Here is a 19,305-nt window from a genome sequence, read left to right on the forward strand (position 1 = left end):
CATTTGCAGTATATTGCCAGCATTTAAGAGATACTGAGTTTGGTCAGAAGTAGGGGGATCTCTTTATATATAATGTCAAGGAGCACAGCTGCAGACTACCATATGTAATTGGATATTTATATGTGGTTTGAAAAGGGTTAAAGACATTGATGTCTATTCAATCAATCCAACCCGTGGTAGATATAATATCAATACTGGTTTAAATCTTTCTAACTACTGGACCAGCATCTCTAACATTGTAGTTTTATATTTAAAAGTAATCAAAATTACAGGTTTGCGCCAAATTTAAAATTTAAATAGTATTGTTATTTAGATCCCCTAATCTTTATATCAATTGGATAGACCCAGTTGTATTGTATATTACACATGTGACACAATGAACAAATTGGGAATGTTATAACTAATAGCTTTTTAGTATTTAGTGCTGTTGATTGTTCTTAATTAAATGTTTTTTACAAATGTACAGCTACTGAAATCTTTGACATATCTACATGTCAAAACAGCCTGAAGGCTGAAGGATAATGTTATTTAGGATACTTTTGGAGCTGCGTGGGCAATTCAAAGCTTTCAGGCAATACACACATCATGATTCTAAATGTAAGAATAAAGAAAAGGTGATGAAAACTTAAAAAAAATAAAAAATCTGGCTTTGGCCTGAGGCTATGATCACTGGCAGAGCAGTGGAGGGGAAGTCTGGCAGTGTGTTCTCTGTTTTCGAATCTGTACTGTGTGCTTTTGCACTTCAGTCCCTGGTGCTCGGCCTGGTGTTTTGAAAACTATAACTTTCATGAGTTTATGTTACCCAACTCCCCCCACAGTACAAGTCTTCCTAAACAGGGTTATTTACAACTGTTTATGTTTCCTGTATTACATTTGACACCCTTGGATTCTCCTAGTCTTTAGATTTTAAATAAAATAAAATAATAAAATGATTAAAAAAACTGTAAGCCTAAAGATGCTACTATGGGGTAAAAGTCATCACTTGAGTAAATTTCTTCTACTGTACAGAAATTAAGGGTGTCATTTGTTTAAATAGAGATGATTCTTTCTTTCAGTCAGTATGGTGGAGTTCAAACTACACACACACACACACACACACACACACACATATATATATATATATATATATATATATATATATATATATATATATATATATCCATGCTTTATGAAAATGTAACTAAAGGTTAATGAGACCTATTTAATGTAATGTAGTGTGTCGTGAAAACATAATTAGGCAGTTCTTGAGTTAAGCTAGCCTTCGCATGATTTAATTCATCCCAGAGGATCCCTGCACTTCGGAACAAGTCATAAAACTCACAGTATTTTGTTATCTGCACAACTTCAGCACAAAATGTTGTGTTTTTGCAAGAAAAAGGATACTGTCCACAAAACACTGCCAGCTAATGCAAGCATTGGTTTCTGTTTTTTTTTTTTTTCTTTTGGATGTAAGCATTCATTACAAAAAAGTATACTGATTGTTATGAAGCCCAGTTAAACACAGTTCTTCAATAAAGATGAATGTACACATCAGCTGCATGCATGCCACTTTGGTAAAGCAATTACATTAACAGATATTTAGCTGTAAAACAAATTATTACAGATGCACAATCTTATCAAAAGTATTTAACCACCCATTTTTGTTTGGTTTAGTCTAAACCAGTGCCTTGTATGGAAGCATAGTGTCAGGAACATACTGTTCAAAAGTAAAAGACAACAGAGATTGTTTTGCAAAATACACAGAGCATAACGTTCCAAATGACTCTCTTTAGAAGGGGGAGGACTTGCCTTCATTTTTACTTATTAATGATGGACTTGGACTGCCAATTGAGCCTAATTGTGTTGTGGTTTGGTGATGTGGGTAATGCCCATACTGGACTAAGTTGGCTGAGCCTGATTCAAAGACCTTCAAAGGACAAAGGCATAAGAGGCAAGTGAATTAGCTAGTTCCACTGACTAGTTCCTTTCAGCTTTAATAATTGAAACTGGGAGGTATACGAATATCCCCAATTATTCCTTTATTATTTGCTTTACAATGGAGTTAATAGGAAACTTCTTATTTCCAACCAAATCAAAGGTCGGTATTTCTGTTGCATACCCTAATTTTGCTATGAAGCCTGTCAATGGCTGTGAAGACGCACACCGTCTGACAGCCAAACTGTATGGTAAATGCTTTAATGAGCTACTGTGGCCAATGCAATATCAAGATGCTAAGGGCAGGATTTTCAAAAACCAGTGTTATTGTATCGAACTCGTGGTATAGTGACAAGAGCTTTAGTAGCAAGTGATTTTCAAACGAAATGTGTTAATTAAATTAATCTGTTAATGCTTTGAAATTGAGTCGATGAGGTCGTTAATGAACGCATTTCTCGTTAAAAAGCTTAATTGTCGCAGGTCATCTACATCACTTCCTGTCTCAACGACTAGATAAGGGGAACTCTTTAATCAAAATGCATTAAAAACAGAACTTTTGATGTCTGTGCCCCATTGTGAAAAGGCAGTCTGTGGCAAATCCACTGGTACAGTTAAAAAGCGTGTTTTCTGCATAGATTGTACATAGAAAGCTGTAATAGAACTCTGAACAGACAGACAGAGCCTTTGAACTCTGTTTCACTCATGTTGCATAAGTTGTTAGAATGTTAGATTTCTGTGTTATGCAATTTTTTAACTAGTTATTTATGTTTTATAACTTTATATGTGTGTACAGCTTTCTACACCTGTTTACACAGAAGTTTATTGCGTAAAGTTTATTTTATTACAGTTTTTCATGTATATGTATATGTGCTCTTTTTGAAAAAAATAAGAAAAAAGTTACATTTTCAGTGTAAATACGGTGTTTCTGCTCTGAAAATGTTATGTATGATGTTCATAAATAAAAATATTAAGTTGTATCCGATTGTTTGTTTTTCATTTTCATATCGAAGCCGTTTTAAAATGGAGCCGCACATTTTGCGGGTGCGGCGGTTGTATCTAGTCCGAAATCTCGGCAGTTCTAGTGTTAAAGATACATTATTTCGGAAATCAACATAATTTCAGAAATCACATTAGGATGATTATTTAATAACGAAATAGGCATAACAACCGCTTGAAAATGCCAAAATCAATGCTACAAACCGATTTCTTGATTAACACTGGAGTTATCATTTATGACCTTTTGAAAATCCTGCCCTACATTCTGTAATGAGTTCCTATGAGGTTCTGGCGCTGGCATGCTATACAGTAGCTTGATGGCAAATGTAATGTTATAATGAGCTCCTCTAGGGCAGTGGTACTCAACTCTGGCCCCCTCGAGATCCATTCCAGTCCTGGTCTTTATTTCAACCAGGTCCTAAATTAGTTAATGGCCTCTTAGCAGCTTCAATTAACTATATTAGAACCTGCTTGGAGTAAAAACCTCGACTGGAATGCATCTTGAGGGCCAGAGTTCAGTACCACTGCTTTAGGGAGTTGTCTCTCAATCAGGCTTTAGTCAGCTTTATCATTTACATTCTCTTTTATTCTTGCTGCTGATAGATGAGCAGAGTTAGGGCAAATGGTAAGAGCCTGTTAGGGATGTCTGAGCAACAGGAGTTACAGTAAGGGGTAATGTTTTATGATTGTATCTATTTTCTTTTGCCAGGGTAATACTGGAGGCAAAGGGGACACTGGCAAAAACATGAGGGTATTGTCATAACCCTGGTTCCCTGAAATAGAAATGTAACCATGACCTAATGGGATATATCTCTCATAGCCCGAATTACCTGAGTACTTATATCAAAGATGCTCCTTTAAGAGCCCCGTATGCCTCAGACGCTGTCTCTGCCCCCAGGAGATAAATACAAGTGATGCATAAGGCTCAGCGCATTGGAGTGAATGCAGTGACCTTGAAGGGTAATGGTTACATTTATATTTCAGGGGACCAGGGTTATGATAATAACCAAACATTCTCCTCAAGTACAAAATGTAACCATTACCTAATGGGATACAATACCCAAGCCGCTGCAAGTGAAGGACTTGCAGCACTGGCAGATGTGCTAAAAAGGAAGATAAACTACCTTTAGCATTCTGGCCGAGTACCAATAAGGGTCCATGGCATATAGTCCACAGTACAGTGAGGGAGAACCCTCATTCAGTGTATATGCTACAAGGTAGAGTCCTGTATCAGGTCGGATACTCTTAGGGTGCCCGCGAGTGACCCGCAAAAGCGGGTCAGTTCGGGTGGGAATGTGAACTTTTTCGCGGTTTGTGGTTCGGGTGCGGGTCAAAATTTTAATTTTCGGATCAGGCATGAATGAATTTGAATCACTAAAAAACATTTTTTGTCCTGTCAGCATACTCGTTTGTAACCCATTCCCAAATAACATATTAGAAGGTAAATGTACCAATATTTCCTGCACTAAAGCAGGAGGCAATTAGGGAGGAGTCAGCTGACTAAGCAGTGTTCTCAGTTTGTATTGCCGCTTGTTTGATAAGTCGCAAGATCCTTTTCTCATGTCTGCTTGGTGATATTAAAAATGTCTGTGGACGAGGTGAAACAAAAGATAGTGCAGGGTTTATATCATGTAGTGGATAATAGTTTGACAGGTAAATCACAAAAGATAGTGCAGGGTTTATATCATGTAGTGGATAATAGTTTGACAGGTAAATCACAAAAGATAGTGCAGGGTTTATATCATGTAGTGGATAATAGTTTGACAGGTAAATCACAAGTGTGGAATTCTTTTGGAATCATAGCAAATGAAAATAATGAACAGAGTTGGAGACCCCTGTTCTAGAGCATTATAACAGTATATTAATGATCAGTTTTTTTGTCAGGGAATACAACACTTGGAAACCGAATGGCAAATTCTGATATTGTGTTGTCTCAACGATCTGTTAAAGTCTTAACAACTTCTAAGTGGAGGTTAAATACTTTTGAAAGAATGCATCATTGCATTCAGATATATTGCATGGTAAATACAGCCAAATAAATAAACATACTCTTTATTACAGCATATTTAACAAACAAGAAACATGAAGACAGATGCATGTAACTCAAATGTTGGGAACCAAATGACAATTGCATTCAGCTTTTGAACAGCCTGTTGTAACATGGTGGACAAAGCATTTTCTATTAGTTAAGGCTTGAGCGTGTGTACAATAATTACAGCAACTGCATGCAACAGTCCAAGCATGGCTTGCAACTACAGCACCCTCTTACGAAGAGCAAAAGCCCCAATGTACAAATAACCCAAGCGTTTACTTTGTGCAAGCAAAAGCTGTAACATCATGTTGCAGAAGCCATGCAAACTATCTTGAATTTGTTCTATATATTGGGTGCCTAATAATGTCCAGATCACAGGCAATGCCTTAAAGACTTTCTTTTTTTTTCCAATGGCAAGTAACAAACCCCACTGAAATGTTTTAACTATTGAATATAATGCTTAATATGCTGAGGCTTTGCCAGTTTAAAAAAAGAAACTTCAAGCAAACATCATAGTAATTACATTTTCTTGGAACCAATTTACCAAAAACGCAACTTTTGCAAGCAATTTACAAATGTATTTGTGCCAGTTCTGAACTGACAATCTGCATGTACTATACATTTGGTTTTGCACAGAGATAACATGAACACACATAGATGCAACAAATGCTGGTTTTAACTTATTGTAATCCTAATGATCTGTATACACCAATACCACCAACATATCATTTAAATGGAATACATTCAAAATGAAATGTTTTGGATTTTTGCACATGGCAATCAGAGGACTGGTACTTGTCACTCCAAGCTCACAGATTCATATGCGTTAGGGAGGCTCTGATGCTGTACATGTCAAAATACTGACACCTGCCATTTCTATCAAAAAAAGCTGTGGAACATACCACACATGTTGCAACAAGAACATACGATTCTTCAATGTCGGATAGGAATTGTTCTGCTGTTCTTCCACCTGTTCTTCACTCTTGTAAATAGCTTGCAAAATTAGCATATGTTGCAAAATAAATGTAAGTGAACCTGTGAGTATTGTTCTGAGATTTACATTATAATAAAGTAGGAAACCCATTTTGTACCAGAGAGTATCTAAACAAAATCAGGCCCAATTTCTAATGCACATTCACTATAAAGCTGACAAAGATTCACCTACAAGTGCATATTCCAGCACCACCACTAAGCCCCTATAGCTTTTACATTACAAAATGCCTGATTTCTTTTTACCAGTATGTTTCTACAGTAATGAACCAATCTTTTCCAAAGTCATTTTGTAAAAGATTGTCAAGTGTTTACAAAACCAACATGGACACATTTCCGTGAATGTTTGTGTCTGTGCTAAAGCTCCAGGTGTTTCTAAGGGTCTCTAGCTGTGCCTGTGTGTTAAAGCCACTACACGTGTGTAAAAGCCCCATCTAAGTCCTTACAAGCCCCAGCAATAGCAGTACTCACGCTGACACTGGCCCCAGGACTGTCGTGTCCATCCCCAGCAGCAGTCAACCCGGGCTCCGTAGCGGCACAGTCCATTTGAGGAGGACACCCGTCTGGGCCACCTGCAGAAGGGAGAGACAAAGACATACCGCCCTGAAACACGGGGACATATTTTTAAACCTTGGATATATTTTCTGCTATTCCTAAGAAATACAAGTTTTAATCATTTATTTATTTATTTATTTATTTATTATTTTACAGTTTTTCTTATTTTAAGTTTCAACAGCATTTTATTGAACAGCATTTTAAAGTTATTCTAGAAACTAAAATACATGTTTTGAATCTGTATTGTATTGTATGAAGCTGGAATCATGCATAATAAATTCAACCTATAAACTCAGTATTCTTCTTGGAGAGCTGCATAGTCCACACAGGAAAATAATAAATACAAATAATTACACTTCAACTTATTATAATTCATGGAATAATTATGGGCTTAATCAAGCATGATTAAGCGGTTGTTAATTTTTATGTTCTATGTCTATTATCAGTTTTCCAATATTATTATATATAATATTACTATAAAAACTGGATTAAATGTTGTAACATCTCTGTTGGTAAATGAACATCCAAGCATTCTGGAGACAGTCTTACTCTTAAAACTTGCATATTGTTGTATTTGGACTGTTTTGCATGCCAAGTAGTTCTCTAAGCTGCAAACTGTGAGTTTTAGACACTGTGTGACAGAATTACAACAAAGTGTTACCTTACTGTTTAAATGTTAGCTTGCGAGGTTCGGGGGGCGTGGAGCTGGGGGGGCCGCTAATCTTTCAATTTTCTAATCTCCCGTTAATTAAGTTCTATTTACTATTTAAGACCTGATCACCTGCACCTTTTCTGTCTAGTGTTTCATTTTCCTCCTCCTCCCCTCCTCCACCTTCTACATGTCTTTGCATCGGTCATCTCTGGGGGGCAAGTGAGGCTCACTTCCCCGACCTCAGGGCTAGGCAGCCGCCTCCCTTACCTTCAGGGGTCCTCACCGCGTGAGTCAGAGCGGACCCCCGGCCAAACTCTGTCCTGTCGCAGCTCCTGCGCGCCTCTCACTCGAGGCTCTCTTCTGTTCTGCCTCTCTTCAGGACGTGGTCACTCGTGCCGAGTCCTATACTAACCTCAATGCTTTGTCCTTATCTTCAGGTCCCAGGCAGCGTGATGTCTCGGCCAATCAGGGGTTTTACGAGCGCCCCTTACAGAAGCCTCAGATGCTGGGTACCTCTCTCATCTCCTCCCGAGGGGCGGCTTTTCAAGTCATAACCCTCATATGTGTTTTCAGGTTGCCGGGTCCTCCGCCCCTGGGATGTCGGCAGCGTCGGCCCCAGTCGGTGACCTCTTTTCTATCCCGTTTCCGGTTGCCGGGTCCTCCGCCCCTGGGATGTCGGCAGCGTCGGCCCCAGTCGGTGACCACATTCTGTCCTACTAATTGCTCCTTGCTACTTCTTCTGCCTTATCCTTCCCCCCCCAGCTCACGCCCAGTGAAATTATGCTAAATCATTTGTAAGTGCTATCATTTTTGGGTGCATGTTGTGTTAGAAGCCTTCTATTAAGTAGGGTATCCAGTGGCTCTTCTACCACATTGGTTCAATATTGGCAGGGTGCCACACATACAGGTACATAAGAACATAAGAAAGTTTACAAACGAGAGGAGGCCATTCAGCCCATCTTGCTCGTTTGGTTGTTAGTAGCTTATTGATCCCAGAATCTCATCAAGCAGCTTCTTGAAGGATCCCAGGGTGTCAGCTTTAACAACATTACTGGGGAGTTGGTTCCAGACCCTCACAATTCTCTGTGTAAAAAAATGCCTCCTATTTTCTGTTCTGAATGCCCCTTTATCTAATCTCCATTTTTGACCCCTGGTCCTTGTTTCTTTTTTCAGGTCAAAAAAGTTCCCTGGGTCGACATTGTCTATACCTTTCAGGATTTTGAATGCTTGAATCAGATCACCGCGTAGTCTTCTTTGTTCAAGACTGAATAGATCAAATTCTTTTAGCCTGTCTGCAAATGACATGCCTTTTAAACCTGGGATAATTCTGGTTGCTCTTCTTTGCACTCTTTCTAGAGCAGCAATATCCTTTTTGTAACGGAGGTGACCAGAACTGAACACAATATTCTAGGTGAGGTCTTACTAATGCATTGTAAAGTTTTAACATCACTTCCCTTGATTTAAATTGAACACTTCTCACAATATATCCGAGCATCTTGTTGGCCTTTTTTATAGCTTTCCCAGATTGTCTAGATGAAGACATTTGAGTCAACATAAATGCCTAGGTCTTTTTCATAGATTCCTTCTTCAATTTCAGTAGCTCCCATATGATATTTATAATGCACGTTTTTATTGCCTGCATGCAGTACTTTACACTTTTCTCTATTAAATGTCATTTGCCATGTGTCTGCCCAGTTCTGAATGGATGGACACAACATTGACCTTTGCACTCTTGTGGGTTTGGGAGGAAAATCATCAAGGCATAGGTCACCTCATCCCACTTCAGCGACCCTTACTGGCCAGGTGCTCAACAAGGCTGGGCTGCACCTCCAGGATTCAGTAACATTTGTTGCTTAGGTTTGTCTGGTGAAAAAACAGTGGGGACGGAGGTTGCCCATTGATCTTCACTCCTCCTGTTCAGGAGGAAGATTGCAGCTTGTGAGGTAACTATTTTTTAAATACATACTGTACAGTACACTGTTTGCCATTGGTAGTCAGCATGCAGTTTTCTTTGAATGAATGTAACATTGCATACAGGTATTTTTATTGCTCCTGCTCTCACAGGCTATGGGAGTGCTCATGTAAACAAAACTTTAGCAGATCGATGCTAGTGGTCACTGCGTGATTTATAATGATGATACTGAATTCAGTCAGGATGAACTTAAACAAACCTAACAGACTGGTGTTTATATCAGTGCCTTTGGGATTGGGAAGTCAATGTTTCAATCCCCAGCTGCTTTAGATAATACCCTGAAACACAAATATACTGGCAGTCCATTCAGAGGTCAATGTTATTCAATCAGAAGATGCCCATCCTCCACTTTCCAACTTAACATATTTATATAATCGTTAGGGAATTAGATAAAACAAGTGGAATGCCCAGAGCAGAACTTTGGATTTGGAATACAATTGGGCCCTACTGTTCTTGATAATAGTTCTGTAGGACCTTATAGTGCAGTGTCTCCTAACACCATGCAGGCAATTACATGCAGGGAGGCAAAAGCTCCCTGAAGTACTAATGTACTGTTCGTGTATGTGTAGGCACAGAGAGTGAGCTGATTGGAAGAAGGAAAATTGCTAAGGAGTGTTTTGAGAGAGTTGGTTTTAGACAATTAGAAAAAATAAGTGAGGGTCCATACAATAATTAACAGACCATACTCAACATGTCTTTCACAATCCAGCAAACATGGACTTTCAGTTACAAAAGGGGCATGCTTGTCAAACAGCAATAAAACATAACCTTTTAGCAATTCTAATCCCACATCCTAATCCTTTCTTTCACATACAGTAATTTGATTTGATTATAGAAATATTGCTTTGTTAATTCCGCATTTCAAAATACAGGTACAAAAAAATGATCTACCGTCCCTCTAGCTACATTGGTGGGCTTCAGATTTACATACGTGGTGGTCCAACTGGCCCCTCACAGATAAAAAAGGGTTTCATCTGCTAAACACAGGTCTCCCATTCTACCAAGCTATCAACAACATCACAACAGTCATGAAGCCACAAAATCTATATCCTTTAAAAAATCATTTTGATAATATGCAGTTGTGCAGTATATTAAACTTGGATAACTGCAATTGTTCTACATATCATGACAATTTGTGCATTATAACATCTGTCCTAAAAGTACACATTTTACTGACTTAGACATAACCAAATCTGGTGACTATCATTCATGGGGTTTCCATGCGGGTCAATTTACACGTGAAATGGCGACATCATGCAAATGAATGGGAAAGGTGGGGGTTGATATGTAAATTAACTATGCGTAAAGTACTTGTGCTGTTTTTGAAGATTACTAGTGACCTTTTGTGAAAATGTGGTTTCCATGCGCAGAGAACTGGTAGTCGAGTGAATCTAAGCTGCTGTAATAAAGCAAATTCGCTGTGCCTGCTTGGTTAATAATGTGCTTTACTGCTCTTGACCAAATTGTTTTTCAATTTGAGGAGGCTCATGCTGTCAGAGATGCTCTCCTTTTTTAAAGTTGTGTTGGATTTACTGCTGTGTTAAATATTAATGATGCAAATAAATAAAACACAATCAATACGTTAATTTGCAATTTTATTTGGTCAGTTCTGAGAGGACAATAATAAAATAAGCTGCTCGCATTAGCATTAAGGTGAACTACTCCACTGCTAACCATAAAATCGCCCATCAGTCACTACTTTCTGCCGTCTTGGAATCCTCAGTAACAACTGACCTGCTCCCTTACAATATTTACAGTTAAGGATAAACACGCTCATTAACATTTACACATGAAATGCTGGTTTCCATGCGAAACTGGGCGTGGTTTTCCTGTGTGTTTTGTCATTTACACAAGTAAATGAGATTTACCCTATCCCTCTCTTTGGCCGTTTTTTTCGGCCACAAACCTGATTTACCCGAGTAATTCTCCCAAACGTGCACGTGCATCGCCATTTCACGTGTAAATTTACCCGCATGGAAACCCCATGATTGATACTTAAATACTTTGCAGAAATAACAGCATAAAGTACACAAGACAGCTGAGAAAGGTGCAATTAACTGCAAGGGTGGCCTAAAAATACCCTGGTTTAATATAACTGCAAGAAACACAAAAATACTAAAAGTAGCATGTGAATTTACTGTTAATCATTCAATTTCTTTTATCACATATTTAACATTTCTTATTATAATTATTGTTATTATCAACAACAACAACAACAACAACAACAACAACAACAATAAGCACAGTGGAGCTAAAATCTGGCATCTTGGATTTGATGATAGTTTGATTGTTATTTTGTCTGCAAGCATTTGACCTAAACTGGCAACCCTTTGTATCTTCTCCTTTGGCACCCTGCATGCTGACTCAGACCTCCAGCACATTCTTATACTTGGCTACGTGTTTGTTTGTTTGTTTGTTTTTGTCTATCTTAAAACATTTCACCTGAATCATGTTTGGACTTTAACTATTAGTCTGAGAAAATTCAATCACTTACACTTCAGCAAAAATAAAAAATAATGTATGCCTTGGTGCTTTGCCATTTTTGTTCTGAACCTGCCTATCAGCTGCTACTTCTGAATTGTACAATAATGAAAGCAGAGAGAATGAAAAAGTCTCCAATCCATCTCACAGGGAACACAAAACAAAATTAGCCTGATGCAGCATTTTACTATCTGTATGCCATACTATATATGCACAAGCACACACACACGTGTGTGTGTGTGTATGTGTGTGTGTGTGTATGTAAACAACCATGTGGATGTCTAAATACAGAGTCCCACCTGATTCAAGAGGAAGACACATTTAGGTTTGCATTGTCTTGGGAGTTTCAAGTAGCTGCTTATCAGTGCAAACATAACATAAAGCATGGGAAGTCACTATTTATTTTTCCTATGGGTTACTTAGTCAAATTCAGACTTGCATTCCCAATTTAATAACACATATGTTCAAAGCAAACTTTGGTTTGTGTCAAAACTGTTAATACTGTATAAAATAATATAGTCTTACAATGGGTAAAATACACTCAATTTTCCTTATTCTCTTTGTAGCATTACAACACAACAGCTGAACATCACATAACTGCAATCATTTAAATTATGTAATTATATTTTACCATTACTGCAACAGAATTCAGTAACTCTTTTTTGTTTAGCAGTGCAATGCAGCAGTACAAAATATATAGATAGATAGATAAATATAGATAGATAGATAGATAGATAGATAGATAGATAGATAGATAGATAGATAGATAACTATGAGCCACTGTATTCGTGACACCTGGTATTACACTAGAGGTAGATCTCATCTTACCTGCCGTCATAGTCACCAGCTGCTCCCAGATACAGCGTTGACACAAGCACCAGCTTAATCAATAACTCCATGAACTGACTCTGACTGTAGTCCGCAGAAAATAGTACTGAATTATGTCTTTTAAAATCCCAACGACAGTCCAGTACGAGGGAGGAATGGAACCCGGGAACTGGAAGTTTGGGATTCTAATTCACTTTCTGATCCTGGCTGCTTTGTAAATAACACACGTACAGTGAGTGTAAAGGGAATGTGACTGAGTCTGTTTTCCAGGTTTGTAAGCTTGAAGCAAATGTTGCTGGTAAGACTGTCAGTGCCCTTGAGAAAATTACACTCTTTTGGTTCTGAAGACCAGCTCCACAGGAGCACAGGAGAGAGTCCTCACTGGTTGAACAGAGGCAGTGCACTCCCTGCCGGAGTTACACAGTTCAACAGTTTATTTCTGCAGATAGAGACCTGAGCTCCCCTCCTCTTACAAGATTCCACGATTTCGGTGGCGCACGTTTAACTTTTTTTTTTTTTTTTTTTTTTTTTTTAAACGAACTTACCCATGAATCACAACATAATAATAAAAACAAGTTTTCCTAATAATGGGTACTTTAAATACAGTTGTTTAAAATACGTTATTTTATTTTCAGCCAGTGTACCCAATTTAAATAGGCATTTTCCACAGGTAAAAACAATACCTGTTCATGCAAAGCCAGATGTGTTTTACCTCTATGGTGCGCGGCGCTTTGCAGTAGATGGGCTTGTTTAAAAAATATGCTCGCTCCAGTCTGTTCCCTCGGAACGCGCACTCTCGCTGTCTCTTGGTATTGAAGAAGGTTCCCCGGGTTTCTCCTCAATGAAGGTAATGCGGGGCTAGGTAGACCCCACTGTAGCTACATTTGCTTCATTCAGACCATTACGCCAATACACTGACAGCTCAGGAACACCTTTCATTATGCTTACATCAATTTCACACTCAAGCTTTCAACAAGGTAAACACCCTATGTATTTGCACCTTTGGAGAAAACTTGGGATAAAAGAGAAAGCACAAAACGTTGTCCAGACAGTTAATGGCACGGAGTTAGGATAGCGACGCGTTTTATTAGAATTTTCAAAGTGGGAAAATATTGGATTAACATTGGATTAAAAATTTCAGCATAGTATCTTCCAGAATAAAATAGCAAGCCTCGTCATTTTTTTGAATATTAAAACTTTAAAACGTGTACGCAGCCAAAGTTAGTTCAAGACCTATTAAGTTACTGGTAAATATTCGAATAACCAGTTCTTCTTAGGTTATTTTTAAAACGATTTATTGTGCTTTCTCACCTACACTTAAAATACAGAAAACATTGAATTAGTAGGTGTCCTTATAAAATAAAGTACTGTCTGCAATTGCTGGTACTAGTGCTATAAAAATAGCCTAAATTTAATGAACCCTGAAATAACTATTATATATATATATATATATATATATATATATATATATATATATATATATATATATATATATATATATACAATACTGTGCAAAAGTTTTAGGCAGGTGTGAAAAAATGCTGTAAAGTAAGAATGCTTTCAAAAATAGACATGTTAATAGATTATATTTATCAATTAACTAAATGCAAAGTGAGTGAACAGAAGAAAAATCTAAATCAAATCCATATTTGGTGTGACCACCCTTTGCCTTCAAAACAGCATCAATTCTTCTAGGTACACTTGCACAAAGTCAGGGATTTTGTAGGCATTTAGTCAGGTGTATGATTAAACAATTATACCAAACAGGTGCTAATGATCATCAATTCAATATGTAGGTTGAAACACAATCATTAACTGAAATAGAAACAACTGTGTAGGAGGAATAAAACTGGGTGAGGAACAGCCAAACTCAACTAACAAGGTTAGGTTGCTGAAGACAGTTTACTGTCAAAAGTCATACACCATGGCAAGACTGAGCACAGCAACAAGACACAAGGTAGTTATACTGCATCAGCAAGGTCTCTCCCAGGCAGAAATTTCAAGGCAGGCAGGGGTTTCCAGATGTGCTGTCCAAGCTCTTTTGAAGAAGCACAAAGAAACGGGCAACGTTGAGGACCGTAGACGCAGTGGTCGGCCAAGGAAACTTACTGCAGCAGATGAAAGACACATCATGCTTACTTCCCTTCGCAATCGGAAGATGTCCAGCAGTGCCATCAGCTCAGAATTGGCAGAAAACAGTGGGACCCTGGTACACCCATCTACTGTCCGGAGAAGTCTGGTCAGAAGTGGCCTTCATGGAAGACTTGCGGCCAAAAAGCCATACCTCCGACGTGGAAACAAGGCCAAGCGACTCAACTATGCACGAAAACACAGGAACTGGGGTACAGAAAAATGGGAGCAGGTGCTCTGGACTGATGAGTCAAAATTTGAAATATTTGGCTGTAGCAGAAGGCAGTTTGTTCGCCGAAGGGCTGGAGAACGGTACACGAATGAGTGTCTGCAGGCAACAGTGAAGCATGGTGGAGGTTCCTTGCAAGTTTGGGGCTGCATTTCTGCAAATGGAGTTGGGGATTTGGTCAGAATTAATGGTCTCCTCAATGCTGAGAAGTACAGGCAGATACTTATCCATCATGCAATACCATCAGGGAGGCATCTGATTGGCCCCAAATTTATTCTGCAGCATGACAACGACCCCAAACATACAGCGAAAGTCATTAAGAACTATCTTCAGCGTAAAGAAGAACAAGGAGTCCTGGAAGTGATGGTATGGCCCCCACAGAGCCCTGATCTCAACATCATCGAGTCTGTCTGGGATTACATGAAGAGAGAGAAGCAACTGAGGTCGCCTAAATCCACAGAAGAACTGTGGTTAGTTCTCCAAGATGTTTGGGCCAACCTACCTGCCGAGTTCCTTCAAAAACTGTGTGCAAGTGTACCTGGAAGAATTGATGCTCACACCAAATATTGATTTGATGTAGATTTTTCTTCTGTTCACTCACTTTGCATTTTGTTAATTGATAAATATAAACTATTAACATGTCTATTTTTGAAAGCATTCTTACTTTACAGCATTTTTTCACACCTGCCTAAAACTTTTGCACAGTACTGTATATATATATATATATATATATATATATATATATATATATATATATATATATATATATATATATGTGTGTGTGTGTATATATATATATATATATATATATATATATATATATATATATATATATATAATAGTTATTTCAGGGTTCATTAGTTGTATCCAGCTCATCTTTCCCCCACCCTTTATCCTGGCTTTGGCCTGCATATCAAATTGATATTGCAGTTTTGGAAGTATAGTGATTACTGTTGTTTTTTTTTTTTTGTTATTATTATTTTATTTTAACTACCTCTGTAAATTCCAAATCTTTTCACTAGACAAACAAATAAAAAAATAAAAATGACTAACTATACAACTGTGCCTTTGTGCCTTTGTTCCTCACACAACTGTTTCATTCTTGAGTATCTCTAAAATCTATCAGCATCACTTTACAAAACAAAGAACATACATAGAGCTGAACAATACTACAGACTACAAAGTGAACATTAAATAATGAACAATGATATTTCAATAACCTCCCCTCAGAACAGACATATCACATCAACAATGTTTTGTCTAACAGACTCTGTGAAGTCTATGCATGTCTTTCAAATTGCAGCCCCTTAAGTGCTGAAACCTTGGGAGACCCAATAATCTGTGTGTGACTGGATATTTCGGCCACATACGGTATTTCAGCTTTCGACATCGCCTACTTATAGTTGATGAAAAGGCTTTACAGAAACATGACCTGAATGAAAAATAGATTAAGGGATTAAGAATAGGAGCTGTATAATGCAAATGAAAAATCAGATAGGGATTTGTTCAATAGACTGAAATGCATCAAGTGTTTCACAAATAAGGTAATTCGTATAGGAAATAAAAAGTAGGAATTATATACAAAGCCATGCATGGTAGAACATGTGAAAAAGGAAACCTCCAATTAAAATATAAAACCAGCGTGCTAGCAGGTCCACAGTGTATTTGTACTATGCTTGTTTTGCTGTCCCTCCAATCACATTGTCTTTGATGGTGATGTGTTACCGAAGGCTTCACATTTTCTGAATTGTCTCATAGCCACAGAATAAAATCTTTGATGAAACATGCATATATGATGTATGCATGCAACACAGATGTGCATCTATCACTACCTTGAGTGGATTTGACCCTAAACTTACTGTACCAATAACATTAACTTCAAAATAACAGCAGTGATATCATTACCACAGATAATTGTGGGTTCACTTTTAAGTTTATAGTTTCATGTTAGAGACTTTTTATTGCTGACATATACAAAAAAAAAATACAATCCAATATATAATTAAAATCCTGGCATGGAAATCTTCAATAGCAAGCATACATGCATTCCCATATCAAATAAAAGTTCAGGATTTCATTCATATTTAATTCATACTACACTTTATCAGAGCAGATAATGTGTCTCTTGTTACAGTTGGTACAGTGTTAGCAGCCAATGAGTTGCAACAAAGCTTGCTTAGACATAGTTATTTTTTGTTGAACCTGTTATAAACATTTAGAACACAATGAATAGTGGAATTATGGTGTTGAAACAATCATTGTGTTTCCAGCAGACACGTACTTGATCAACCTCATGTTAAAATATGCACTGGCATATACAACAACGTTTCATGGGATAAAGCATGTTCACACCAATACCATGTACTGCAGCGCCATTCTCTTTTCATACTTTAATTAAAAATCATTATATAAAACCATACAAAATCTCCAGTGAACATGTTACATTTATTTGGTACAATGAACAATTAAGACGAGAAATGTTCTTCCAAAGCTATATTCCTAAAATGACCTAACTGCTTCTTATGAGTGGCAATTATATGCCCTGTTAGTTGTTATAAATGCCACTCAGATAGTGTTAATAACATTAACTTTTGGTCACGATGATTTTAATATAACGTCTCAAAATACTGCAAGCAATAAAAGTCTGGCTTTGGTGTAAATACATAATGCTGGCAATTTTATTTCAATTAGTCACCGTTTAGAATCTAAACTATTTGTAACAATTTCAAAAATACTCTTTTGAACATGATTTGTGAGGTTAAATTGGTGTAGTTTGTTAGCATCTTGCACTGGGGCAATGGGCAATGCCTGTGTGGTGACACAAAAAATAAGTTAATGTACAGTATATCAATTATTATTTTATTATTACTTTGACATTTGTAACTATTATTTTCATATCTATTTAAGAATCATTGGTGATGTAAAATTATATATTTTTTTTATCCTTATGACATTTTAATGAGGCACACACATCCAACTATTACATGATGAAAATATTTTAAATACAGTAAAAGTCCAGATTTATTTGTACATTTTGGACATGTGAAATATTTTCTTGACAAGGATAATTTATACTGATAAAAATATGTGTCAGCATGGTACAGGATATGAAGTTAGTTCAATACAGTAATTTCTGTATCCCTAAATGAAACACATCTTTCCTCCCAAAAACAACCACAATATCCTTTTTTCCAGTAAAATGCCAAAAGGAAAAATGACACCTTTAAAAAAAACTTGTCTGGAACACCTATTCATTTATTTACATACAAATTGAAACCTTAGGCTCTTCAGTAAATGTGCTGCGGTCAAAACCTCTAGGTGTTACAATACACAGACAGCAGGAAACCAGCTGTACAGTCCTGATGCCACATTGTGCTTGAGGATCCCGTTCCAAAGGTAGGATCATTTGAGACCTTGTTGATTTCCCAGCAAGATGGGAGCAAGAGACATTCGGTCAACAGTTACATTTGGATTAGTGATGCTCAGCAGGTCATGAAGGTACATCGCATTGCTTCATCTTCCTGAGACAATGGGGAGATGGGATAACGTTTGGAGATCTGTGAGGCAGCTTTCAATGCCCCACACAGCTTTGATCATGAAGATAAATGTGGATTCACACCGTTCAGGTTAGTTCACAGCCCACAGGAACCCCTACCACCATGTTGTTCTTTGGGGAGCAGCTCTCTGGCTCCATGGACATTACCTAGATGGAGCAGCTATTTCTCTGTGCAGCTTGGGCCTGATCCAAGTCCACCAGGCCCATACATTGCTTATGCAGACATCTATTACAGAAGGCCACAAGTTGTGGCCAATTAGAACTTATCAGTGCTGAACTCTATATTTATCTATCTTGTTGCTGCTAATTGTTACTCCCCTATACTAAACTCTATATTTAACTACCTCATTGCTGTTAATTTTTACACAATTGCTACTAACTGTAACTCCCCCTCCTGAATTCTATCTTTAATTACCTTATTGCTGCTAATAGAATATTTGATTGAGCTAAATTGAGTCAGGATATAAAGCGGCAGGTTTTGGGACAGGTGCAGGACGAAATGCGTCAGATGGTAACTGGGCTAGTGCAGGAGATATGGACAGAAATGCAGCAACACCAGCTTGAGCGAAAGAGAGGAAGTTGGCAAGATAATCAGAGATCAAGGCAGAGAGTAAGCACTCCAGATAATCAGTATGATGAAGAAGGGAGACCTATTTGTCGTCATTGCAAACAGAGTGGACATATACAGAGGCGGTGTAGGGTAAGTGTGAGTTCTGATCAGCAGGCTTTACACTAGTTTACCCCACTGTTGAGGCCCAGACAGTGGGTGGGGCAGGTGGTGGGGGCCAGGGGGAACCTACAGATTTTTGGGTTGGACAGTGCCCTGTAACAGAGGTGTTGATTGGAGGAGTTAAAACCTTGTGTTTGATTGATACAGGTTCGCAGGTCACCACTTGGACAGAGTTATTTCAGGAGGAACTTTGAAGGTGTTAATGAGGAGATAGAGCCAGCACTTAGTAGGTTTACTCTG

At 37.9% G+C, this 19,305-nt stretch overlaps 1 protein-coding gene across 6 annotated transcripts in view; it reads right to left on the bottom strand.

Annotated features, from left to right (window-relative positions):
* LOC117421432 (nephronectin-like) overlaps positions 1 to 13,186 on the bottom strand; it is a 52,548-nt gene extending 39,362 nt beyond the window's left edge. The window contains exons 1-2 of one of the 6 annotated variants that reach the window (XM_034035857.3): positions 12,421 to 13,186; positions 6,404 to 6,504 (exon numbers count right to left, since the gene is read on the bottom strand). In XM_034035857.3, coding sequence (XP_033891748.3) covers positions 6,404 to 6,504; positions 12,421 to 12,491 — 172 coding nt within the window. In that variant the 5' untranslated portion in view covers positions 12,492 to 13,186. Of the gene's footprint in view, positions 1 to 6,403; positions 6,505 to 12,420 lie in introns of those variants that run through there. The other 5 variants (XM_034035858.3, XM_034035859.3, XM_034035862.3 and 2 more) reach the window with 5 other exon arrangements.
* Between the last annotated feature and the right edge of the window lie 6,119 nt (positions 13,187 to 19,305).

The sequence above is a fragment of the Acipenser ruthenus genome, chromosome 1, assembly GCF_902713425.1.
Source record: "Acipenser ruthenus chromosome 1, fAciRut3.2 maternal haplotype, whole genome shotgun sequence".
Classification (NCBI taxonomy): domain Eukaryota; kingdom Metazoa; phylum Chordata; class Actinopteri; order Acipenseriformes; family Acipenseridae; genus Acipenser; species Acipenser ruthenus.